This window comes from Lethenteron reissneri, chromosome 48 (genome assembly GCF_015708825.2).
Source record: "Lethenteron reissneri isolate LAM-NWPU_2019-01 chromosome 48, ASM1570882v1, whole genome shotgun sequence".
NCBI classification, from domain to species: Eukaryota; Metazoa; Chordata; class Hyperoartia; order Petromyzontiformes; family Petromyzontidae; genus Lethenteron; species Lethenteron reissneri.
The window spans coordinates 2,439,892-2,465,973 of NC_083826.1; the positions used below are offsets into that span (position 1 = coordinate 2,439,892).

At 49.3% G+C, this 26,082-nt stretch overlaps 1 protein-coding gene across 1 annotated transcript; it reads left to right on the plus strand.

Moving 5' to 3' along the window:
• Positions 1–25,842, plus strand: LOC133354698 (LIM/homeobox protein Lhx6-like). Its single transcript, XM_061571751.1, has 8 exons — positions 1–301; positions 17,396–17,557; positions 19,024–19,145; positions 21,418–21,641; positions 23,617–23,717; positions 24,044–24,139; positions 24,776–24,929; positions 25,829–25,842. Exons 1-8 carry the CDS (start codon positions 77–79, stop codon positions 25,840–25,842), a joined length of 1,098 nt encoding a protein of 365 aa, XP_061427735.1. The 5' UTR covers positions 1–76.
• The last annotated feature ends 240 nt before the right edge of the window (positions 25,843–26,082 follow it).

The window sequence follows — 26,082 nt, forward strand, 5'->3', positions numbered from 1 at the left end:
TTCTCGTCGAGTTGTAAGACCGCCGTAGACAGCGGCTGTGCGATCCATTGGCGGTGGAGGCGCGCGCGAGAGTTGAATGCGAGTCGTGGGCGTCCTCCGCTCGTCGTCGCCGTCGTCTTCGGCGTCGTCGTCGACGTCGTCTTCATCGCCCGCGTCTCCGCGTGGCGAGGAGGCGCGTCATCCTCGCGGGGACTTCTCGGCACCCGGTGTCATGAGCCACGGCTCCGCGCACGACCCCCGAGACTCAATGACGCTGAGGAAGCTGAGGGTGAGGTCCGCGCGGAGCCACAGGGGCGTCATGGTGAGTTGAGTTCGACTCGCGGTCAACGTCGGTGACGATTGTCCGAACCGGTTCTGAGCCTCTCCCACCTAGGTCGACTCAGCCTCGAATGAGCACCCGGTGCGGTGTGCAGATTACATCGGCACTGCGGAGACAAAGGCGGTCGGGTGTGGTGTTGGTCACGCACACGCTGGCTTGTCACAGGTGCACGCTAGCAGCACCTGCCCCAACAGTCTGTGTAGGCTACACGGGGGATCTTTGTCATGTTGTATTCGTGTGTCTGTTAGTGTCTGCGTGTATCGTGTTTTGTTTGCATGTGCGTATTTATTTACGTACGCGTACGCATGTCCTATATACGATCGAATACATGATCCAGTGGCGAATATATAATCCAGTCGTCGGGTCTCCCCCTAGGTCGACTTAGCCTTTAACGAGTACTTGGTGCGGTGTGTGAATATCAGCAGTGGGGAGACAAAGGCGGCCGCGCGTAGAGTTAGCTACCAAACCCGCCCGCGCCGCGCTCGTATGCCATGTTCGGCCAGATCAACTTTCTGCAACAGTTTGTTAGAGGCTATGTAGGGGGGGGAGCGTTTGTCTTTGTGTTTTGAGTCATACGCTCGTTCGCTCAGCATCGCCTCGCTGAGTCTCACGACTCACTGAGTCTCAGGAGGCTCCGCTTATGTCTGTGCTGCAATACCCATGGTCTTCTTGGTTCTTTCGGTAAAGTCACGTAGAAGAGAAATAATAAAATAATAAAAATAAAACATAATACAATAATTCTCACGACGTTTCGACGCTGTATCCCCGACAGACCTGTTCTTCACCTGAGGACGGCTGCTTGCGTTGTGGCCGAAACGTCGTGAAAATTATTTTATTATGTTTTATTTTTATTATTTTATTATTTCCATTTTACGTGACTTTACCGAAAGAACCAAGAAGATGAATCCCTGCAGTCACGAAAGCTTTAAATCGCAATACCCATGGTGTTCACGTCGGAGGATGCGACGCTGTCTGACGGAATATCGAAACGTCGTCAAATCAAAGCTTGCGGCAGCCTGCACGCCACGAGATCGTAATCCTAGACGTACCCACAACGTTACATGAACTTATTAAAATAAACTATACTGTACTGATCACTAGCGTACAGCAGTAAACATTAACAGAAATTATACAGGGTATTAAAAAAACATTAAAACCCTGCACGTGAATGAAAAACAGAACGTGGCCAATTTGTTACTAGTCACACATCTGGCTGTCGCCTGATGAAGCTGGTTGTAATTACTGGCGAAACGTCGTACTCAGATTGTAAATGTTGTGGCTTTGCTCTCCAACACACCGGTGTGTTGCTGTACGAGTGACGAATTGTCCACGTTCTGTTTACGTGACAAACCTTACTAGTTGGCTGTGTCGGGTGGTGGCGGGTTTAACGACCCACACATATATTTACACGCTCTAACCACCCCATTAAAAAACCCGTATCATAAATATATTGTGAACTCTACAGACCGGCACATTTCTTTACGCGCGACGCAAAGCGGTTCGTGTTACAGGGCAGTGGGTAGGGGAGGCGAAGGCTGAGTGGCGACGGATAACGAGGAACGGGCAGACGGTGCTGCCAGCGACGTGAGCAACGCAAATCAGCCAGCGGTGTGAATAATGAAGAGACGACTTAGTTGTGAAACGACGTGAAGAGGAGATGCAAGTCGGCGTATGGTTAATGGAGTGCGCTATGAATCTGGCGAAGGAGGTTCGATTCCCCAACACGCCGAACATGTGTGCACGTTGGACTTCTTTCGCACCGTACGTAGCCAACGGCGCTAATCGAAGGTGCAACATCAGTGGCTCGTGATACCGAAACCAATGCTGGTCGATTCGCCCTGAAATCTAAAGGCATACCTGTGGCGGTGTGTAAACGTTGGGGAGACAAAGGCGGACGTGATGGGACATGCTTTTACCACTTACCCCACAAGATATGTGAAGGCTATGCGGATGAGCTTTGTCTTTGTGTTGTTGTATTTGCGTATGTGAATGTGTTCACGTGACTGTGTGATGTACATGCACGGTATGCATGAAAGCGGTGTCTAAATCTGCCACGCGCTGTCCCTAGATCGACTCAGCCTTAAATGAGTAAACTTAATTTGGAGCTTTCGTGACTGCAGGAATTACTCTTTGGTTCTTTCGGTAAAGTCACGTATAAAGATAAAATAATAAATTAAATAATAGCATACGACGTTTCGATTGCAACACAAGCAATCATCATCAGGTATAAATGAAATAGAAACACAAATCTAGTATACTTAGCAATGTAATGTAATACAACAGAGAGTCGGATAACATAACAGTCAACACCCTACCTGGTTGATTACGTTCTTCCTGAGAATGCTAAATTTGAGAGAGAGATAAAACACAGAACCAGAGACAAATTTAGCATTCTCAGGAAGAACGTAATCAACCAGGTAGGGCGTTGACTGTTATGTTATCCGACTCTCTGTTGTATTACATTACATTTCTAAGTATACTAGATTTGTGTTTCTATTTCATTTATACCTGATGATGATTGCTTGTGTTGTAATCGAAACGTCGTATGCTAGTATTTAATTTATTATTTTATCTTTATACGTGACTTTACTTAAATGAGTACTTGGTGAAGACAGATTCGGGGGATGCGCGCAGACTCGTGGCGACATGGCTTGCCTTAATAGGTGCTCGCGAATTGTATTCACGCATGCGTGTGTGTGTCTACACGTGTCATTAAGTGTGTTGCTATTCGTGTTTGTTTGACGTTATCCCCGAATACTCCTTGCTAACGAGATGTCCACAAATCAGTTTGGGGGTTATCCGTGAGAAATTATACTCATTAAAAAGATAAATACGCGTTTATATATACAGATACAATTATATTATCACAGCACTGACGCCTAACTCTCTAACCGCTGGTGTTCGCGTTGGTCGCGAATGGTTGCGTAACTCTAGGGTGTGTCGCGCCCATGTAAACAGCAGTAACCCTGGTGTCGCGAACACGTTGGGTCGGCTGCCGCTACGACTGGCGCGGCTCTTCTGGACGCGACCGCCGCTGTAGATTTCGCATTCACACAGTATGTGCGTATGTGTGTGTGTTCTGTAGGTTGAACTTCTTTCGCACCGTACGTAGCCAACTGTGCTAATCGGAGGCGCGGGGAGGCGTGGTTTGCATGGACCCTGGTGCAAGGGACTACATGGGGGGGGGGGGCTGTCCAACCCCCACCGCAATCGTGCGGCTGCCCCCCCCACATCCCATAGCTCCCTGCGCAGTTGCACCGCCTGTGCACTGGGACAGCTACGCCGCTGGGCACGCAGTGCGTTTCTCTTTGTTGTTTCGGGACATCGCAACCTGGACAGGCGCCCCTTGCGATGGGGGGACATCGCGTTAGCGACGGCGTCGATCGAGGGTGTCCAGTGCCACGTGACGTGAGCGCGACGCGGACACGTGACACGCGTACACGAAGGGATTTAAAACAACAACAACAAACTATAACTTGAGCTGCAAACGTGCACAGATGTCCTATTTCACAGATGTCCACTCGATCAGGGGGGCCAGGCAGAGCCGAGGCAGTCACACGCAATTTATGAGTACGCACACCTCACTATTCGTTAACAACAATGTAGCATTAAAAGGGGAAAACAATGATAGGCGACGTTTCGGGCAATGAACATGTTTCAGAACACGTACGTGGAGAGACCAGAGGGAGCGTATAATGAACGTTTAAGACTACACTTGTTACGAATTTAATAAGCAATTAATAATAAATTGATTACTTAATTACATGCACAGTGCTGTAGAATGATCAATGTTGTGTAAGTGTGTCATAATCACAGGAGATGCCTTCACGCATCTGTGCCGAGGTTTCCGGAGGAGTTGGAAATTGTTAGAATGTGCGCAGACACACGACTGACTCCCAATCAATGCGTACCATCGCATCTCTCTGAATTCAGCTTAATCAAATAAAATAAATGAAAACAACTCAATTAAATCACGACGCTGTCCCCACCTGAAGAAGGACGCTTGTGTTGCGCCCGAAACGTCGTGATTTTATTTAGTTGAATTTCGATGTAAAGCTTTCGTGACTGCAGGGATTCATCTTCTTGGTTCTTTCGGTAAAGTCACGTAGAATGGAAATAATAAAATAATGAAAATAAAACATAATAAAATAATTCTCACGACGTTTCGGCCACAACGCAAGTAGCCGTCCTCAGGTGGAGAACAGGTCTGTCGAGGAGACAGAGTCATTCAGAATTATTTTATTATGTTTTCTATTTATTATTTTATTATTTCCATTCTACGTGACTTTACCGAAAAAACCAAGAAGATTAATTGAGTTGTTTTCATTTATTGTATTTTTCACCTACGTGACTTTACCGAAAAAACCTTGCAGTCACGAAAGCTTAAAATCTAGAATTCAGCTCAATCCTCCAGGAAACCGCGTCACTTACATTCCCCCCCCCCCCCCCCCACTGTGAGCTCCTCCCCTTTCCCCCAACCCCGCCCCCTGTGAAAACAGACGCCGCTCTGTGCAGCACAGTCGATGCACCTGCGTAGCCACTGCCTCTCATCTCTCCTGACCCTTGTCTCCAGTTTCTCCGTTACTTTCCAATCCTTTCCCCCTCAAATTCCCCACGTGTTCTCTTCTCTCTTCACTTTGCCATTCGTTCATCTTCTCCCCCATTTATTGCATCATTGACTGGACATCTGTGAAATAGAGCTCCATAGATCATCGGATTTTTCCAGTCTTAATAAATATTTTTTATTGTGACTCTTCTTACTCCCCTTTCCGTGGTGCGCCTTGCATCACGCTGGGATTTTTGCACGCAGCGGTTTTTTTGGTTTGGAAGATTTGCTGGTTTATCCAGGATGTTTCTGTTGCGCGTCGTCGCTTTAAGATGTTCTCCGTTCATATTTTGTTTGTTGCGGTTGCACCGGACTTAAGAGCCGCATAGCTCACAGGGCTATACCATATAAATGAAACTTGAAACTCGCTACGTGTACAGCAGTTGCTGGTGATTAATAGTCGCCGAGGGCGCTTGCATTGCTTGACGTTTGTCAATGTTCGCCGTGTCAAAGCACCACGAGGAATGGTGATTAACTCAATGTCTTATCGGTCAATCAGCATCACGGCTGATCAACATCGCAGTATCACCTCATTGATCGGCCGAATCTGATCAACATCACGAAGCGAATCTGTACCTGCCGTCCATTCGGATGCTGTGGTGTAACAATGGTACCACGGTGGCTAGGAGATGTTAACTACCTCGCCCGGTATACAGGAAGTCGTGGGTTCGTTCCCGACCCTGACGCCTGCTGCTGTATATTTGGAGTTTGCGTGTCTCTCTCTCCCTGTGGTCGCGCGGATTTTTGTCCGGGTCTTTCGGTTTTTCCCTCCACATTTAGAATCAACATCACGCGTTTAGAGTATTTGGCTGCAATACATGTCCACGTGATGATAAGCCACGTCGCTGAGCTATCATTTGTGACCCACTCAGTGGTACTTACCTGGTAAAATGAAATGAAAATTGGTTAGTTTCGTACTTTAATTTAAATAACGTTTAAATTTCGATGTAAAGCTTTCGTGACTGCAGGGGTTCATCTTCTTGGTTCTTTTTGTAAAGTCACGTAGAATGGAAGTAATAAAATAATAAAAATAAAACATATTAAAATAATTCTCACGACGTTTCGGCCACAACACAAGCAGCCGTCCTCAGGTGAAGAACAGGTCTGTCGGAAAGACAGCGTCTGAATTTAGTGACGACCGGACGCTGTCTTTCCGACAGACCTGTTCTTCACCTGAGGACGGCTGCTTGCGTTGTGGCCGGAACGTCGTGAGAATTGTATTTTATTATGTTTTATTTTTATTATTTTATTATTTCCATTCTACGTGACTTTACCGAGAGAACCAAGAAGATGAATAATGTTTGTAACGAAGCGCAAGAAGAGCTGCCGCTCCGGCGTCATGGGTCGCACTGCGGACTTGCAAATCCATCCAATTCTCGGCGCGGCAGTGGAATCAATGGCGCAAATATATTCAGTTCCACTCGACCCCCCCCCCCCCTCGACCAGCGCGCGGTGAGGATGAGTAGGCCAATATACCCCCATCGAGTTCGCGTTCAGCGAATACTCTCAACACGAGGCGCTGCGGGGCCTCGTGGTGACGTTGCTGCCGCTGCTGCTGCTGCGTCGCCACAGTCAACAAGAACAACAACTCACATTCAATTTCTATTTAAAGCTTTCGTGACTGCAGGGATTCGTCTTCTTGGTTCTTTCGGTAAAGTCACGTACAAGGAATATAATAAAAAAGAATATTATGTTTTTTTATTATTTTCCTTCTACGTGACTTTACCGAAAGAACCAAGAAGATGAACTCACATTCATCCATAACACTGAGCGTGACCTTTAAAAAAAATTAATATAATAGGTGACGTTTCGCGCAACGGCCCCTTCTTCACAGCACCTCTCTGGCCTATGTGCTGTGAAGGAGGGTCATTGCCCGAAACGTCGTCTATTATATACGTTTTCTTTTGAAGGGCGTGGCGTTTTCGACTCGATATCCTATGAGCAAGTGCGCGAATTCTAACAGCAAACATCGAACACTGCTCAAGCTTCAGGAAGCGTATCTGTCTCGCCAGCCATTGTCATACGGATACACCGGTTCTCGCCATGGGAATGTGGAATTTACACCACTAGCCCAGGGCGCGCACGTACAATTATTCACACACACACATATATATACAATATATACAATAAATACAAATATCTCCGCTATAGCCTTAACATATAATTGGGTCAATGTGTACTGTTAGTGAGAAAATATGGCACGTGATGATGTGGCTATCACCACGCCCGACCGCCTTTGCTTCCCCGGTGGTGATGATTACGCATCGCACGAGGTAACCGGTTCGGATTTTCGTCTCCGATGTTGGCCGTGAGCGGGAATCGAAATCGGGTCGCCGGGTTCGTAGCGCAGCGCGCTAACCACAACACCACCGCTCCAAACCAAAGACAAAGACCTCCCGTGTAGCCTTGACAGACTGTTGGGGCAAGTGCTGTTAGCGAGCACCTATGAAGGCCTGAACGGCACACGAGGAGGTGGGTTGTCAGCACCACGCCCGGCCGCCTTTGTCTCCCTAGTAGCAACGCTTTTACACATCGCACCAGGTACTCATTTGAGGCTGAGTCGACCTAGGGGAGGCCCAAGTACCGATTCAGATAATTGTCACTGGGCCGCCTGGTTCGTAGCGCAGCGCGCTAATCACTACAGAGTTACTCACCACACATGAATACATACAGCCGTGCACTCACACACATATATATACACACACACCGATAACACACATAGTTACACTCACACACATTCACATTCTCATATATACATTAATGACACACACACGTGTATTAAAATACAAACGATACACGCTCACACACGTACACATATCTTTAAAGACGAAGCATAAACATTCTCAGAGGCTGTTTGATTACATGTTCACAACGAGCACGTGTGGTTAATGTAGACTTGACTTGCAAACGGAATCTATTTGGTGTTTGAACACCTCAACACCTGCTGTTTAATTTCCAGAAAGGATACAATCTATTTTTATTTTTCATACATATAAACCCATTCATATACATACACGTTTCAGTTTCATTTCAGTTTCATTTATTTGGCATAGCCCTGTGAGCCATTCGCCTCTTGAATCGGGTGCAACCGCAACAAACAAAAAACATGAACAAGAAAACATCTTAAAGTGACTACTCGTAAACAGAAAAATCTAGGAAAAAACAGCAAAGTCTTACAGAAAAAGCACCGTATATCAGCGCTTTGTGCAAAAATCCCAGTGGGATGCAAGTCAAACAATAACAACCATAAGACAATTTAGATGAAAGTTATCAGTCTAACTCTGTACTACAACAAACAAATATGGCTAAACCAAAACGTTTTCGAAATCACCAAAATAAAGCTATAAAAGCAATGTACCAGTGATCATAGGAACTGTGATTGAAATATACACTCACGTATATGTATAAAAAGACAAAGATCCCCCGTATAGCCTTAACAGATGTAGGGGCAAGTGCTGTTAGCGAGCACCTACGAAGGCCGGAACGGCACACGAGGGGGTGGGTAGCCAGCACCACGCCCGGCCGCCTTTGTCTCTCTAGTGCTGATGTTTTATACGCACCGCACCAGGTACTCATTTGAGGCTGAGTCGACCTAAGGGAGGCCCAGGACCGGTTCAAATAATTAATCGTCACTGGTTGTTGGCCGTGAGCAGGAATCGAACTCGGGTCGCCGGGTTCGTCGCGAAGAGCGCTTTCCATTGCACGTACCCACACACACGCAAATGCTTAAACATGTAATACAAAAGACAAAGATCCCCCCTATAGCCTTAACATACTGTTGGGGCGAGTGCCGTTCGCGTGCACATATGAAGGTGCAATATACACATATGCACACACACGTATATATATGTATGTACAACACGCCATTCTCACACACTCGCAGTACAAAGACAAAGTCTTCTATATAACCTGTAACAGACTGTTGGGGCAAGTGCTGTTAGCGAGCCCTTAAACAACGTTCTCAGGGTGCTGCGCATGGCACGGCGTACAATAGTTGACAAGAACAATGTAAAGACGAAGTGAGAAAGACGTCTTCTTGGTTCTTTCGGTAAAGTCACGTAGAAGGGAAATAATAAAAAAAATAAAATATAAAATAATTCTCACGACGTTTCGGCCACAGCGCAAGCAGCCGTCCTCAGGTGAAGAACAGGTCTGTCCGAAAGACAGCGTCTGAAGAAAGACGGTTTGAAAATAACGAGAGAGAACGCCGTTTTAAACGGAGACGACTTCAGTCGAGATTTGAAGATGCGTAAGTGCCCTCGCAAGTCCCCTGATCTCGAAGGACGACGAGTTCCAGAGTTTAGATGCCGCAATTGTCAAGGCGACGCCACCCCCCCCCCCCCCACGCGTGCAGCCTGGGACCGTGGGACTGAAGTCAGGAAAAGACGCAGGGTAAAGGGTTAGAATTTTCGATGATTGGTGCCATCACGGCTGCGTCTCTCCCCGACGAGGGAAGATGTCACCGACGGCTCAGGCCAAAGAACGAATCGATTTCCAAAGCAGAGATGAACTCGCATCGCGGGGGGGGGGGGGGGGCAGTGCCGGATGAAGCTAGTGCGGGGCCTGTGGCATATCTTATAAAGGGTCCTAAATAAAAAAAAAAACACATAAATATTAAAACACAAATACTCTTCGGCTTTTTCAGTAAAGTCACGTAGGTACATACAGTAATTTTGCTATGACGGTTCCACCTGAAGAAGGAAGCTTGTGTTGCCTCCGAAAAGTCGTGATTTAATTTATTTACATTTTTTACTTACGTAACTTGACCGAAAAAAACAAAGAGTATGAATCCTTGCAGTCACGAAAACTTTAAATCCAGAATTAAAACACAAATTTGTAACTTGCATATTAAAGTTATTGCATTTTTTAAAATTGCTATACATCCAGATAATACGACAAATCGCTAACCTTAAACACCCAGTCGTCCGTAAAAGTTGAAGGCGGTATAGTCCTACAGTGATAGAGCAAGTGCGGCATCACTGAACCGGAATTGATGGCTTGAAATCATTTAGCGCGAGGCCCTTGAAAGTGCGGGGCCCGTAGCATTATGTAGCTACTTGTGCTGCTATGATCATACAGCTGGAGCCAGGGGTCGGCAACTCCGCGTCTGCGTGTCGGCTGTCTAGGGACTGCTGCTGCTGCTGCTTCGTGACGTGGCTTATTATTGAAGGACCGACGCCGTCTCGTCCTCACCACCGCGGTTCATTGGCGGCTCAGGGAATATTTAGAGGGGGTTTTTTGGGTTTTACGGAATTCGAAATAAAAATGCCTGCATCTTGTGATACTGGTTGCCGACCACTGAGCTAGCGGATTGCGTCAGGAGTAGCGCGGAGTGGTGATGCCTCCTCCTTCGCGTGGAGATGTCTGTGTGCGTCTATGGCTCTCTATGCGAGTGTACAATTCTGTATCTCAACCTATAGTTCTCCGTGTGAGTAGTCCACGGGTCTCGATTTTTCTGGATTTTTTTTATTCCCAGTTTTTTTTTCTCGCTGTTGCTGTTTATCCGTCTTCTGTATGTTCAAGAGACACCAACTAAATTTTTATTATAAAAGCAATGCACTTCTTTTTTTTACTGAACCACTCACCACAGTAGGCACCACGCCTCCGTCAGGCCGCAGAAATTTCCCACGTCGCTTCGTGCGCGTTTGTTGATTTACGGGGAGCGGCCCGGGCCGGCTGTGGTTGTGAGCGCTCTGCACGACGAACCCGCCGTTTTTTTTCGCCGAGTTCGATTCCCGCTCGCCGGTCAACATCGTGGCAAATAATCGAGGCGCTCCCGAACCTCACCTCGGTCGACTCAGCTTTAAGCGAGTTATCTGGGGAGACAAATGCGGCCGGGAGTAGTGCTGACCCTCACCAATTGTGTACCGTGCCTACGACAGTATGTTAATAGACTGCACAGGGAAGTTTTGTCTTTGACTGCAGACTGCGCTACGCCGTAATGCTCTGTCGTGACCAGGGGTGTTACGGAAATGTCTGTCTATCTGTTTGCTATCAGAGTCCTTCTGTTATCCCGAATTGTGCTGTCGGCGTCACGGTCACCGTACAGACGTTTTCCTTTCGGATCCCTCGTGTTAGAGAATGGTCCGCGGAAGCGGATATCACAGCGCTACCTCTCAGATGATTTGTTCTTCAACAGACCTCGTGCTCCAAGCACATTCGGGTCGCGTGACAGTAACGGTTCGTCGCAGAAGCGAAATGTAAAATGTGCTGATGTTTTGCGTGCGTTCTTTGGCGGCTGGGCTGAACAACTTCGCCACCACGTGTCTGGGATTCGAACCTAGGCCCTCGGTGCTCTGACCTATGAGCGACCCGTCCGCTCCTCGTAACGAAGTGGTCTAGAGGTTGGTCAGTCGTCGTGAGCGTGAGATCCCCCCCCACCCCTCATGGCAGAGGAACATTGGTGGCCAGTACAGCAAGTAGGTTGGCCGGGGTTTTTTTTATTTTCTTCAGATGTTTGAGCGTCATTCGCCCGTCTCCGTGGTTGTTTATGTTTACTCCGGATTATTGTAACATGTAAACAAAACAAACAACACACACATCGCTCAGAAAGCGGCCACACAGACTACATTTAAACAAATCACGTTGACGGAGGCTTGTGTTGCCTTCGAAACGTCGTGATTTGTTTTAATTCGGTTGTTTTCATTTAATTTAAAGAGTATTAAACATTGTTGTTGTTGGGTGTTATCTCTTGCCTGTGTTACAACACGGGAGCGTCGTGAGTATAACACGTGCCTGGCCTCATCCGCATGTATTCAACTGATTATAACACAACACGCACTCGCTGCGTTATATTTGAAAATAGTACATACGGTGTCCCGTGTTTGGATGGACGTCGTCATGTTCGTGCGCCCCATCGGCTGTCCAAATTATTCGCGTAACTGGTACTACATTTGGATACAAATATTGCATTGCAAACTAGGTAATTATTGCAGTTTAAGCGATCATATATCCCCAGCGCTATCTGCCACACACATAATAAACACATTATACTGACGCCTGCGGTGTATTTGGAGTTTGCGTGTTTCTCTCAGAGGTGGGACAAAGTCATTGTTATGCAAGTCCAAGTCGAGTCTGAAGTCATCAAATTCATGACTCGAGTCTGACTCGAGTCCAAGTCACATGACTCGAGTCCACACCTCAGAGGTGGGACAAAGTCATTGTTATGCAAGTCCAAGTCGAGTCTGAAGTCATCAAATTCATGACTCGAGTCTGACTCGAGTCCAAGTCACATGACTCGAGTCCACACCTCAGAGGTGGGACAAAGTCATTGTTATGCAAGTCCAAGTCGAGTCTGAAGTCATCAAATTCATGACTCGAGTCTGACTCGAGTCCAAGTCACATGACTCGAGTCCACACCTCTGGTTTCTCTCCCCGTGCTCGCGTGGATTTTTCTCCGGGTCCCCCGGTTTCCCCCCCTCCACAATTAAAATCAACATCACGCGTTAAGAGTATCTGGCTTCTGCTGTGAATGCCCACGTGGCGATAAGCCACTTCGTTTAGCATTACACACAGACGATCCTGTACATTTTAATTCTGCTATACATAGGATGAATCTATGCAGCGCAGGCCTTTATGGGTGCTCGCTACGAGAGCACTTGCCCCAACAGTCTGTGTAGGCTACACGAGGTATGTTTTTCATGATGTGTTCACGTGTGTATGTATCTGTGTATGCATGCATTGTGTGGTATCTGTATGAGTGTGTGTATACATGAATATATGTATGCGTGTGTGTATAGTGGGGAGCGGTGGTGTAGCGGTTAGCGCTACGCTGTGCGACGAACCTGGCGACCCGAGTTCGATTCCCGCTCACGGCCAACACCCAGTGACAATTATCTGAACCGGTCCCGGGCCTCCCCTAGGTCGACTCAGCCTCTAATGAGTACCCGGTGCGGTGTGTAAACATCGCCACTGGGGAGACAAAGGCGGCCGGGCGTGATGCTGGCCACCCACCACCTCGTGTGCTGAACCGGCCTTCGTAGGTGCTCGCTAACAGCACTTGCCCCAACATTGTGTTAAGGCTATACGGGGATCTTTATCTTTATACATGTATGCGTCTGTGTATGTATGTGTGCGCGTGTGTGTGTGTGCGTGCGTGCATATATGCGTGTACATGTACAGACGATCCCGGCCGAGTGACTGATGTACATTTTCAAGCTGTCATACATAGAATGGCTCGGGACCCGTTGGCACGCAAACATCGGCGAATCTTTGCTTATTAAAACAAAAGTAGAAATGAGACAACGAGAAAACGATGTCGTACTGCCCCCTGAATTGATGTCAAAACGGAGGAGATTGAATCGATTTCACTCAGACGGGGCAGCCTCGTTCCGACGTCTCGCATTGCTCCAAGACGCCCAGCGCATTCGTGACGACCACTGCGTGCGTGCGTCTCGTGTGCAACAGCACTTGCCCCAACAGTCTGTTAAGGCTACACGGGGGGTCTTTGTCTTGTGTGATTGTGAGTGACGAACGCGGCGAGCCGAGTTCGATTCCCGCTCACGGTCACCGACACGAGTAACCGTTCCTGGGCCTCCCCTAGGTCGACTCAGCCTCAAATGAGTATCTGTTGCGGTGTGTGAAAAAAAATACCACTGGGGTTACAAAGGCGGCCGGGAGTGGTGTTGACCACCCACCCCTCGTATATCGTGCCGGCCTTCATAGGTGCGCGTTAACAGCACTTGCGCCAACATTCAGGAAAGGCTACGCGGGGGATCTTTGTCTTTTGTGGTTGTGTGTGATGAGCGGTACGGGGCGTGGTGCTACCCACCCACCCCTTCGCGTGCCGTGCCCGGCATGCATAGACGCTGCTCGCTAACAGCACTTGCCCCAACAGTCTGTTAAGGTTACACGGGGGATCTTTGTCTTGTTGATGTGCGAGAGTCGTCTCGTAGGGTAATGCTCCACCTTTATTTTTTTCTCCTCGGCCAAGATTTATTGAATAAAAAAAAGTGAAACCTACCCATAGAACGAGCAGATGTTATTGGCAACACGTGCGTTACTTGTACACGATACGGTAATCGATGGCTCCACGCCAGCGAGAAGCGATAGGCTCCATTCCTTTGCCGATGGGGCATTACAGTCTGGGCGACCCTCGGAAAAAAGCAACGTTACAGGCAATGGTCCCTCGTATTATATAAATCGCGTGCGCCGTGACGGAGGGTCATCGCCCGAGACGTCGCCTCTTATATATACTGGATATGTATTTGTTTATTTTAAGACCACGCGGTGTTGCTGTTCACGAACGCGTTGAATTATAATGATTCGTTAACCGTGCTTGTGCAACGCAGTAGCAGCAGCACGATCACCAAGGTAACACTTTGCATTGCTACGAGTCTCGAGATAAACACAAATAACACACACACAGGACTTAGACTCTCACTCGATATTTACCAGAACGCTGATATGCCTGGCTTTGTGTAGCGATTATTGACGTAAGGCACTACCACTAGATTACAAGGTACAGTCTATCAATAACATAAACTAGTTGTAAATGTTGTGGATTTACTCTCCAACACACCTGTGGGCTGAAGTAGTAAACGAATTGTCGCGTTGTTTACGTGACAAGCCTTACTTGCTGTGTCGGGTGGTGGAGGGTTACGACACAACATTTATACTCACGCGATCTAACCCAAAAACCTTCATTATGAATGTATATATGTACGTTGAACTTCTTTCGCACCGTACGCATCCAACTGTGCTTAACGGAGGTGCGAAATCCTATACGATTGTACCGAATACCCCATATGAGCCTATTAACAGGTTTGTGCACATATATATGTGTGTGTCTACATTCCCGCTCACGGCCAACACCAGTGATGAATATCTGAACCGGTCCTGTGCCTCCCCTAGGTTGACTCAGCCTGAAATGAGTACCTGGCGCGGTGTGTAAACATCGCCACTGAAGAGACAAAGGCGGTCAGGCGTTGTGTTAGCCACCCACCCCCTCGTGTACCGTTCCGGCCTCCGTAGGTGCTCGCTAACAGCACTTGCCCCTACAGTCTGTTAAGGCTACACGGGGGATCTTTGTCTTTGTGTGTCTACATAACAGCTGCGTGGACTCAGCAGTGTTAGCGGGCCGGCTGAAGCAGCAAGGCGAATGTGTGCCACTCCACCCCATCAGTGAACCGAGTACTTCGCCTCTCATGGGTTTAGAGGGTGTTCATTGTCTTTTGGTTCCCCCCCCTCCCACCTCCTTCTCCCTCCCCCACCTTCATCTCTGTGCGCTCGATAATAAATAAATGAATTTCCATCTGGCTGTCGTCTGATGAAGCTGGTTGTAGTTGCTGGCGAAGCGTCGTAGTCAGATTGTAAATGTTGTGGCTTGGCTCTCCAGCACACCGGTGCGCTATACTGGTGACGAATTGGCCACGTTATGTTTACGTGACAACCCTCACTAGTTGGCTGTGTCGGGTGGTGGCGGGTTTTTTACGCGATTTAACTCAAAACACCTCTATCATAAATCCACCGAGTGTTGAGAGGCGATTTGCATGGCTACAAAGAAATATTAAAATGTCTTTTTACATTCACAAACAATACAACAATCCGACAAAGCAAACCACTAAGAACAGAGGCGTCGTTTTAAACCACTATTGTGTGTTTTGACCAGGGAAGGCCCACTGAACTATACAGCTATTTTTTTCTGAAGCAACCTGGCCACAAATGATAGCTCAACGAAGTAATTTTTCACGTGGACAATTGTAACCAGACAAAGAGGTGAAGTTGATTCTAAATGTGGAGGGAAAAAACGGAGGACCCGGTGAAAATAACTCCAAATATACAATAGGCGTCAGGTTCGGGATTGAACCCACGACCTACTGTATACCAGGCGAGGTAGTTAACAGCTCCTAGCCACCGTTTATAAGCAGGATGTTAACATTTCACGGACAGACATGGCATCGAACAAAGACGGCCACTGCATCACGCCCTTTCAGATGCGCTTCTGCGGCCGTCTGGACCGCTCTTCCCTCATATATTAGGAATCCGCTGGAAGTGATGCACTTTTAAACGTAGATGGGAAAACTAATTTCTTGAGAACTGCTTTGGTGTTTCGTTTGTTGTCATTCCACCGCAGCTGCGATGAGCGTGGTTGGCTACGCACGGTGTGACAGAAGTTAAACTTACGTACATGACAGCATGTTCTTTGGGTCTTTCGGTAAAGTCACGTAGATAAGTTCAAAGAAAATAACAAAACAAACTGCGACGTTTCAATCGCAACACAAGCGCTCGTCATTGCTGGTGTTGCGATCGAAACGCCGTAGTTTTTTGTTCTTTTCTTTGAAACCTTCTACGTGACTTTACCGAAAGACCCAACGAATATGAATTCCTGCAGTCACGAAAGCTTCAAGTCAACATTTGCACATGACAGCCATAAATGCGTGACGGAGAGCAGCAGGGTCCACAACACGAACAACAATTCGTGAGAATAATTAGGGAAAGGAAGGGTTGGATTTCTTGCACAGGTAGTGATTAAACAAGAGGCTGGATATGCGCGTTGTTTTGATTCCTGGGAAAGTTCTACATAGCACAAGAAGCAATTGAAGGCAGCGAATTAAGTCACGTTAACGATTTCAGCAGACGGATACCATGGACAGAGCTAAATAAAAGGAAATAGATGGCGCGTAGAGAGATATGTTGTTAAATAATGTGTCATTGTAGTAACTGTATTAATACAATAATTTATAATAATTGCAACTGGTCGCGATCTTGAAATCGCAACAATTAATGAAATAGTATAGAGACTTAAACTGCAATTAAACGTGTTTAGGAATGGAATTTTATTCTGCATTACTTAGAAAGGTGCACACCGTACAATCCTCTAATCGCTGAACTTTTATTTATTAAATCTTGACTTAAAGCTTTCGTGACTGGAGGAATTCATATTATTGGGTCTTTCGGTAAAGTCACGTAGATAGGTTCAAAGAAAATAACACAGTTTATGAATATTAGGCTCTATATAAGAACTATACACGCGTTATAAATAAGTGTCGTGTTCTTATACACTGTTGTTGAAAACAAATGTCACGGTGGTTGTTGATGGGGTCCCCAAACTCGTGTCGCGCTGCCGGTAACCACACTTCACCAAACTTCACCACACTCGAGTGGCGCTGCTGGTAAACACACTTCACCACAATCTGACTCGCGCTGCCGGTAACCACACTTCACCACACTTCACCACACTTCACCACACTTCACCACACTTCACCACACTCGTGTCACGCTGCCGGTAACCACACTTCACCACACTTCACCACACTTCACCACACTCGTGTCACGCTGCCGGTAACCACACTTCACCACACTCGACTCACGCTGCCGGTAACCACACTTCACCACACTTCACCACATTCGACTCGCGCTGCCGGTAACCACACTTCACCACGCTCGAACCGCAACGCGTAACCGAGCGAGCAAAACAAAACCTCCGCTGATCAACGTCGCTGGCGCCCTCCGCTCCTCTCTCGCTGAAGGAGCTCGCCGTCGCCGAGCCCGGCGATCAGAGTCGGCACGAAGTGGGGGGCCCCGCTGAGCCCCCGTCCCCGTCGCCCCCGTCACCGACTCCTCACCGGACCCCCGAGAGGCACTCGTGCGCGCGCTGCGGGGCCCCCATCCGGGACAAGATCATCCTCAAGGTGAGAGCGAGAGAGAGAGAGCGAGAGAGAGAGAGAGGGCGAGGGGTCACGGGGCAGCGATAGCGGCGATAGAGGACACCATACTCTTAGTTTTTTCGGTAAAGTCACGTAGGTAAAAAAATTAAATTAAAATAAAAAAAAATAATGAAAATTTTTCATTATTTTACTTTTATTATTATTTTTTTATTAATTTTATTTTTTATTAATTTTTATTTAGTTTTTTTACCTACGTGACTTTACCGAAAAAGCTAAGAGTATGAATCCTTGCAGTCACGAAAGCTTCAAATCTAGAACAGAGGGCACCGCTATCGCTGTCAAAACTCCCCTGTCCAGCCACCCCCGGTCATTGTCGGCCGCGATTCGTTGGAGTCGCGAGAACGGCCCGACCCATCCGTCGTATTCGTGCGAAAAGCATCTCCCTGCCCGAGGGTCACCGTCGCGAGGTGAGCGGACGTGACCGGCGGCTGACGAGCAGCGATGGAGAGCGACTGACACCTGTGCACTGGGGTTTGATCCGAAGGGTATCCGAGGGCATTATCCAAGCGACCCGGTGACAGCTCAAGAGGCGAGGATATATACAAAGACAAAGATCCCCCGTATAGCCTTAATAGACTGTAAGGGCAAGTGCTGTTAGCGAGCACCTATAAAGGCCAGAACGGTACACGAAGGGGTGGGTGGCCAGTACCACGCCCGACCGCCTTTGTCTCCCTAGTGGCGATGTTTACACACCGCACCAGGTACTCATTTGAGGCTGAGTCGACCTAGGGGAGGATTCTTGCAACCCCCGCTTACTCCACGGGACATACGACAACAACGAAAGCATTGTCAGGTTGCAGCGTGTGCAACGTTTCTCCGGCAACGTGCAACGCGGTGGGCAACGTCGGCCAGACCCGGCCACGCCACTCCACTCGCCAAATGCGGCGTAGTCTGTCGAGGCTATCCGGGCTTGCGGTTGGTGGTGGTGGTGTTGGTGGTGGTGTTGGTGGGTGTGGTGTTGGTGTTGATGGTGGTGGTGTTGTTGGTGTTGATGGTGGTGGTGGTGTTGGTGGTGGTGGTGTTGTTGGTGTTGATGGTGGTGGTGTTGGTGGTGGTGTTGGTGGTGGTGGTGGTGGTGTTGGTGGTGGTGGTGTTGGTGGTGGTGTTGGTGGTGGTGGTGTTGGTGGTGTTGATGGTGTTGATGGTGGTGTTGGTGGTGTTGATGGTGGTGTTGGTGTTGGTGGTGGTGTTGGTGGTGGTGGTGTTGGTGGTGTTGGTGGTGGTGTTGGTGGTGGTGTTGGTGGTGGTGGTGGTGGTGTTGGTGGTGGTGGTGTTGGTGGTGGTGTTGGTGGTGGTGGTGTTGGTGGTGGTGGTGTTGGTGGTGGTAGTGGTGTTGGTGGTGTTGGTGGTGTTGGTGGTGGTGGTGGTGTTGGTGGTGGTGGTGTTGGTGGTGGTGTTGGTGGTGGAGAAACTTTGTCCGTGCCTTGCAGGTGGGTTCTGAGTGCTGGCACGGACGCTGCTTGGAGTGCTCCGTGTGCCAGGCGCCCCTCGGAGGCTTGGACAGCTGCTACATCCGTGACAAGGCCGCGTACTGCAAGCCCGACTACTACAGGTGCGTGCCACCAGGCCAGGTGCGCCGCGTGCTTGCCCGTGTCAAGCCCCATGCGGTTACAGCCCGAATTATTGCAAGGAGGGAAATTGAGTTGTTCAAGTCCAGACGGCGTGGGGTCGTTTCACTACGGGGCGAAGTTGTGTTCTCCGTGTGTTTGTGCTTCTCCATTGCGATGGGACTTTGTGGGATGAACGTTGAGAATTATAAGGGGCACGGGGTGACCAATAAGGTCTGAATTGGTCTGTATTCAAAAGGTAGGGCATCGATAAGGGGTTGGCGGGTATGTAGTAGTGTAGTGTATAGCAGTGTATAGTGTAGTGTATATTGAAGTGTATAGTCGTGTAGTGTAAAGTCGTGTAGTGTATAGTAGTGTATGATGTTTTGTATAGTGCAGTGTATAGTTTAGTGCACAGTGTAGTGTATATGATGAACGTTGAGATTTATAACAACACTCGGTGACCAATAGGGTTTGAATTGGTCTGTAATAATAAGGCAGGGCACCGATTAGGGGTTGACGGGTGCGCGTGACGCTAGGCTCGCTGCTGGCGGGGAGGTTGTGGGACAGAGAGACGCAGGGTAGCGATGGGTTGCGCTCCCTGAAATGACAGGAGGGTGCGCAGACCCTGCGCTCCCCACTGCGCCACCTCGCTGCGTTTTAGTCGCCCTTACAGACTGTCGGGGCAAGTGCTGGTCAGGGTTGCGATTTCCGCATGGAAAATGCGGAAGGAGGGTTCAAATTTTCCCGCATTTTTGCTAAAGTCAACCGCAAACGGTGGAAAGACTACTCCTATGACCGCGCGCTTTTAACAACACGTTAATGCGTTCTATTGGAAAGGATACATCATGTACATGTGCTCGTAATCACGGCTCCGCTTTTGAATAAAGTATGTGGTTCTTGTGCGGAAATGCGGAAATCATATATTCATTCCAATCAGTAACTCAAAGCCCTACGTGATGCTGGGCCTTGCATGTATCCTTTCCAATAGAACGCATTACCGTGTTGTTAAAAGCGCGCGGTCATAGGAGTAGTCTTTCCACCGTTTGCGGTTGACTTTAGCAAAAATGCGGGAAAATTTGAACCCTCCTTCCGCATTTTCCATGCGGAAATCGCAACCCTGGTGCTGGTGGCGAGCACCTATGAAGTCCGGCCCGTTTCCCCGCTTAATTTGGGCAATTAAAAAAAATCAAACATTAAAAATTAATTTAGTTCCACCAGCCAGCAAGGCGTTGGATGTGACGAAGCAAAGAACTCAACACGATTGTCAATTACACTACGGTTTTAGAAGGAAACATGACAGACAACGTTTCAGGAAATGGCCCTTCTTCAAAGCACATAGAGCAACCATAGAGACAGAGTGGATAATGATAATTGACGACTGCACTTTACACTGTGGGGTTGGATGCAATTATATATGATTTACGTCTCCTGGTGAACAGATTTAAATTGGCATATGAATAATTACCTAATAGAAGCTACTGAGTGACAGCTAAACTCCTTGAAGAAAAGTATTACTACTTAATAAACTAATTGTACTTTAATAAAACTATTACACTTTTTTAGTTTACCAGGTGTGGCCCACTGAGCTATGTAGCTCTTATTCAGAAGCACACTGAGCCAAAAATGATAGCCCAACGAAGTGGCTTATCACGTGGAAATGTAGAGCAGCCAAATGCTGTACATACAAGTGTATTCGTTTTTTGCCCGTCTTGAAACGGCTGTCACGCCGTATGAACCTGACAACTCCAATCTCCCTGGACAAGAACACGGCGCAAACCGTATGGGTTGACAGTGATGCCACTTGCTTGTTCTTAGAAAAACAGATTCTGATTCTAGATTTGAAGCTTTCGTGACTGCAAAGATTCATATTCTTAGGTTTTTTCGGTTAAGTCACGTAAGTAAAACATCAAACAAAAAGATTCTGATTCCCATCACCCCCTCGTGCCCGTGGCGTGCCTCCCACACCCCCCCACCCTACCGCCCCACCACCCCCCCACCCTACCACACCACCACCCCACCCCCCACCACCCCACCATCCCACCACCGCACCATTACACCACCCCACCACCCCACCACCCTCCCACCCCACCACCCCCCACCCTACCGCCCCACCACCCCACCACCCACCACCCTACACCACCACCCAACCCCCCCACCCCCCACCCCACACCACCCCCCACCTCACCACCGCTCCCTTCCCTCTCCTACGGGCTACACCACCACCCTACCCCCCCACCCCCACCCCCTCCCCCCGGGGCCACACCACCCATGCAGGAGGTTCGGCGCGGCGTGCGCTCGCTGCGAGCGGCGCCTGGAGGCGAGCGACTGGGTGCGGCGCGCGCGCGGCCGCCTCTACCACCTGGCGTGCTTCGCGTGCGGCGCGTGCGGCAGGCAGCTCGCAACGGGCGAGGAGTTCGGCGTGCTTCGTGAGCGGCTGCTGTGCCGCTCGCACTACCAGGCGGCGCTGGAGCGCCTGGCTGGTGGCGCCGTGCACGTAGGTGAGTGGGTTGAAGCGGTGGACGGGGATCGTCTTGGAGTGGTTTGGGGGGGGGGGAGAGCTCCGTAGCTCGAAGGATTTCCTGGCGGTATGGATAGATGTTTCTTCTTGGTTCTTTCGGTAAAGTCACGTAGAAGGGAAGTAATAAAATAATAAAATAAAACATAATACAATAATTCTCACTTCTCTTAGTGAGAATTATTTCATCACTTCTCTTAGTGATAATTATTTTATTATGTTTTATTTTTATTATTTTATTACTTCCCTTCTACGTGACTTTACCGAAAGAACCAAGAAGATGAATCCTTGCAGTCACGAAAGCTTTAAATCGAAAAATTGGATAGATGTTGTTGATGGGGTCCTGGGATGAAACGGCCCCTTCCTCGTTCGAGATGTTCCTCCTCGTCCACACCCGTCGTTACCGTCAGCTCGTTCGCACACCCACTCGCTCGCCACTGGTGTAACCATGAACTCATTCACTTAGCTACTCGCTCACCCATCCACCCACTCACTCGCTCACCACTTGTGTAGCCATCAACCGCATCAGAACATCAACAGGGCGATGCGCATGTCTCCTTCCTGAATGCAAAATGAAAGACACGTGCCACAGTAGTTCGACTTTTCGCCATGCAACCCAAACTGTGGATCATACCGTAAATCCATAGACACACTTAGAGATACATGGAGACGCAGAGATCCATAGAGACCTATAGCGAAACACATAGACACGTAGAGACTCATATATATAGACATACATACCCATAGAGATACGTGGAGAGACGGTGCAATTGTGGCCATGGAACTCACAATGTGAGCAATATAGCGAATCACTCCGTCGACGGAGGAGGAATATCAGAACTGCACAAACCCGCTCACCGAAACCCTCTCCTTGTCAGTGCCGGATGATCCTAGTGGCACAAGTAGCTACATAATGCTACGGGCCCCGCACTTTCAAGGGCCCCGCGCAAAATGCTTTCAAGCTATCAATTTCGGTTCAGTGATTCTGCACTTGCTCTAATACTATAGTACTATACTGCCTTCAACTTTTATGAACGATTGGGTGTTTAAGGTTAGCGATTTGTCGTATTATCTGGCTGTATAGAAAATGAAAAAATATAATTACTTTACTATGCAAGTAAAAATTTGTGTTTTAATATTTATGAGTTTTTATTTTATTTAGGGCCTCTTTATAACGTATGCTACTGGCCCGGCACGAGCTTAATCCGGCACTGCTCCTCATGGCCAGAAACAAGTCTTCAACATTGACAATTAGCTCCTAAATCACGGTGATGCCGCTGCCGCCATCACACGCACGAGGAGTGAGTGGATCGCTCGCGCGCGATGGAGCTGAATGGAGTTCAACACTCCAAACACCTGTTTGTGAAAGACCCAACGCAGAAGACCTCTGGGGTTTGATCTTCCACGAAGCTCATGATCCCACCCTAAATCGCATCCTCTGCACAAACCATGGCAGACGCGGATACCTGAGCCACAAATGGAAAATTTGAAACAACTCTCCAGCCGTGTGTGACTGTGGTCATCCAGAACGTAGAACGACGCAATGCCCCCGATCCACATATATGAAAGAGACATCATCCCAGCGATGACGCACTCCTGCTACTCCTGACGCGGTTGTCTGGCTTGACACACCTGAATGTGAAATTGTAGTCGTTGCTCTGCATCTGCATCATCAGCCGTACAACGACGAGAAGATGACCCCACGCAGTGCCTCCAACACCCCGCGTGCGGTAAACACGGCACCGTCATTCAGCGGCGAGAATCCAAGGGGGTCGGGTATTGGGAACGATAGGGGTCACCACCCCCCCCCCCCCAACTCCTTGAGACCCCCACAGTCAGGGCTGCTCGAATTAGACGTTGTAGGCAAGGAGCCTCTCTCACGACACGATCACCAACAGCGTCGTCTGCCGCTGCGTTGTGCTGATGTGTGACTCCCCCCACCCCCTCCCCTCACCTAGGGGGCTCTCTCTCGGAGGGGGGCCCCCCGAGCGACGGAGAGGCGCCCCCCAGCAAGCCGGCCAAGCGAGCCCGCACCAGCTTCACGGCTGAGCAGCTGCAGGTACAGCCCCCCCCCCCCCCCTTCGCGTCGTCACATTGAAGGGGCGCCCAAGGGTCTGTTATATATTAATATTTTTGGGAGGAGGGGTCCTCTTTGTAAATTCAATTTGCTTAACTCCGCTGTTTTATACCACGAGTCGTGCCCGATGCCAAACTCCCCGTGGCTATTCGCCTCGGCGGGGTTCAGTTCGGGCGCGAACCCGGTGCGTTGACCCCACGTTGACCCCGCGTTGACCCCGCGTGCCGCACGTTGACCCCACGTTGACCCCGCGTGCCGCACGTTGACCCCACGTTGACCCCGCGCGTGCTACCCCCCCCCCCCCCAAGGTGATGCAGGCCCAGTTCGCGCAGGACAACAACCCCGATGCGCAGACGCTGCAGAAGCTCGCGGACATGACGGGTCTCAGCCGGAGGGTGATCCAGGCGAGCCTCTTCTCACTCGCACTCACCCTCGCACTCACCCTCACACTCACCACACTCACACTCACCACACTCACCCTCGCACTCACACTCACTCTCGCACTCACCCTTGCCCTCGCACTCACCCTCGCGCGTCGCCACTCCCACCCTGTCCGTCCGTCCCGTTCGAGCCTCTGCAGAGGCAAAGCGACACGCCCGGCTTCGGTGGCCCCCAACCCATCGTGCAGATCATCGCCCCCCCCCCCAATCCCCCCTTCCACAATGCTGGAAATGTAAAGTAGCTGCCAAATATTCTAAACGCGTTGACGTTCATTCTACATATGGAGGGGAAACACCGGAGGACCCGGAGAAAAGTCCACACGACCACGGGGAGAGAGAGACACCGCGAACTCCAAATACACAGACGTCGTCAGGGTCGGGATCGAATCCACGACCTCCTGCGTAGCAGTCGAGGGAATCAACATCAACAGCCCCGAGACCACCAAGCGTGACCCGTCCCTTTGCTCTCAGCCCCGTCACCAGAAACTGCACGACAAGAACCCATCGCCATTCGTTCATCCATCACCATCACGACTTCACCTCGCCCCCCTCCCCACCGACGCCCGCTGACGTCACCGTGCCCCCTCCCCCCACCCCCAGGTGTGGTTCCAGAACTGCCGCGCGCGCCACAAGAAGCACATCTCACCGGGCCTCGGGATGCCCCCGGGGCACCTCGCGCTCTCCGCCCCCGAGGACTCGGCCTACACGCCCTACCTGAGCGCCGAGGGCACCATCCTGGCCACCTACCTGCAAGGTGATGCCCACTATCGATCATCGCCGTCGTCACCCTCGTCGTCGCCAATCCACTGCTGGATGAAGGCCGCCTTCTCCCAACCTTTTTTGCGGCCGCCTCTCGCGGACTCGCGAGGCGGCGATTCATCCGGCACCACCCGCACACGGGACTCGTTTTATCGCTCCATCTCCTCGGTGGGCGTTCGCTTGAGCGAGCTCCGTCTGTACGTACGCACGGACGTTGGACTTCCCTCCGCACCGTACGTAGCCAACCACTTGGCTGCCAATCCGTTCTTGGTTTTGGCCATAGTCCATCAGCCCCGTGTCTCACCCGATGCGACGTTGTGCATCAGGTTGGGTGGCACCGCTAACCCGGATGTATTCCTTCTCTAACCCGTGCCTCCTCTAACCCGCGCGTTTCCCTTTTTCCCCGTCTCTCAACGTAACTCCACGCGTGCGTCTCTCCCACGCTAGTCCATTGCTGTTGCCGCTGCACGATTTTCAGCTTTTGCTCCGATGTCTTGGTCGGTAGAGACATCGTCCAAATTGGTAAGAAAAGTAAGTGGGCTTGGTGCAGCGACGCGTTGCTAGAACGGATGGTGGCCGCCACGTACAGAAATGGAATAATATTCCAGAGGTATAAGTTTAACTGCAGTGTAAGTCTCCATATTATTCCATTAATTGTCGCGATTTCAAGGTCGCGACCAGTAGCAATTATCAATTATTTTATGAATACATTTACAGCAATGACACTTTATTTTACAACTTATCTCTCTACGCGTGATTTTCTTCCTTGCAGTTAGGCCTGTCCGTGATATTTACTCAACTGCTTTTGTATTCGATACTCCCAGTTGCATCAATTTGTTAAAACTATTTACATGACTCAAATCACTGCCTTTCCTGGATTCTCGTGCTATGCAGAACTTTCCCAGTAGACAAAACAACACTCATATCCAGCCTCTTTTATTCTCACTACCCGTGCAAGAAATCCAACCCTTCCTTTCTCTAATTATTCTCAGTAATGTTCTTGTTGTGTGTACCCTGCTGCTATCCATCACTCATTAATGGCTGTCGTGCGTGTACTTGTGTTGAACTTCTTTTGCACCATACATAGCCAACCGCACTAATCGGCAGGTGCGGGGGAATGCCACTGAGATGTTGTCCATCGTGGAGAC

Bases quoted from the DNA above. Each gene is read 5' to 3' on its own strand.
- LOC133354698 (XM_061571751.1), top strand. From the start codon at position 77: ATGCGAGTCGTGGGCGTCCTCCGCTCGTCGTCGCCGTCGTCTTCGGCG. The intron at 23,718-24,043 runs GTACAGCCCCCC...CCCCCCCCCAAG, and splicing joins TCACGGCTGAGCAGCTGCAG to GTGATGCAGGCCCAGTTCGC. The intron at 24,140-24,775 runs GCGAGCCTCTTC...CCCCACCCCCAG, and splicing joins TCAGCCGGAGGGTGATCCAG to GTGTGGTTCCAGAACTGCCG.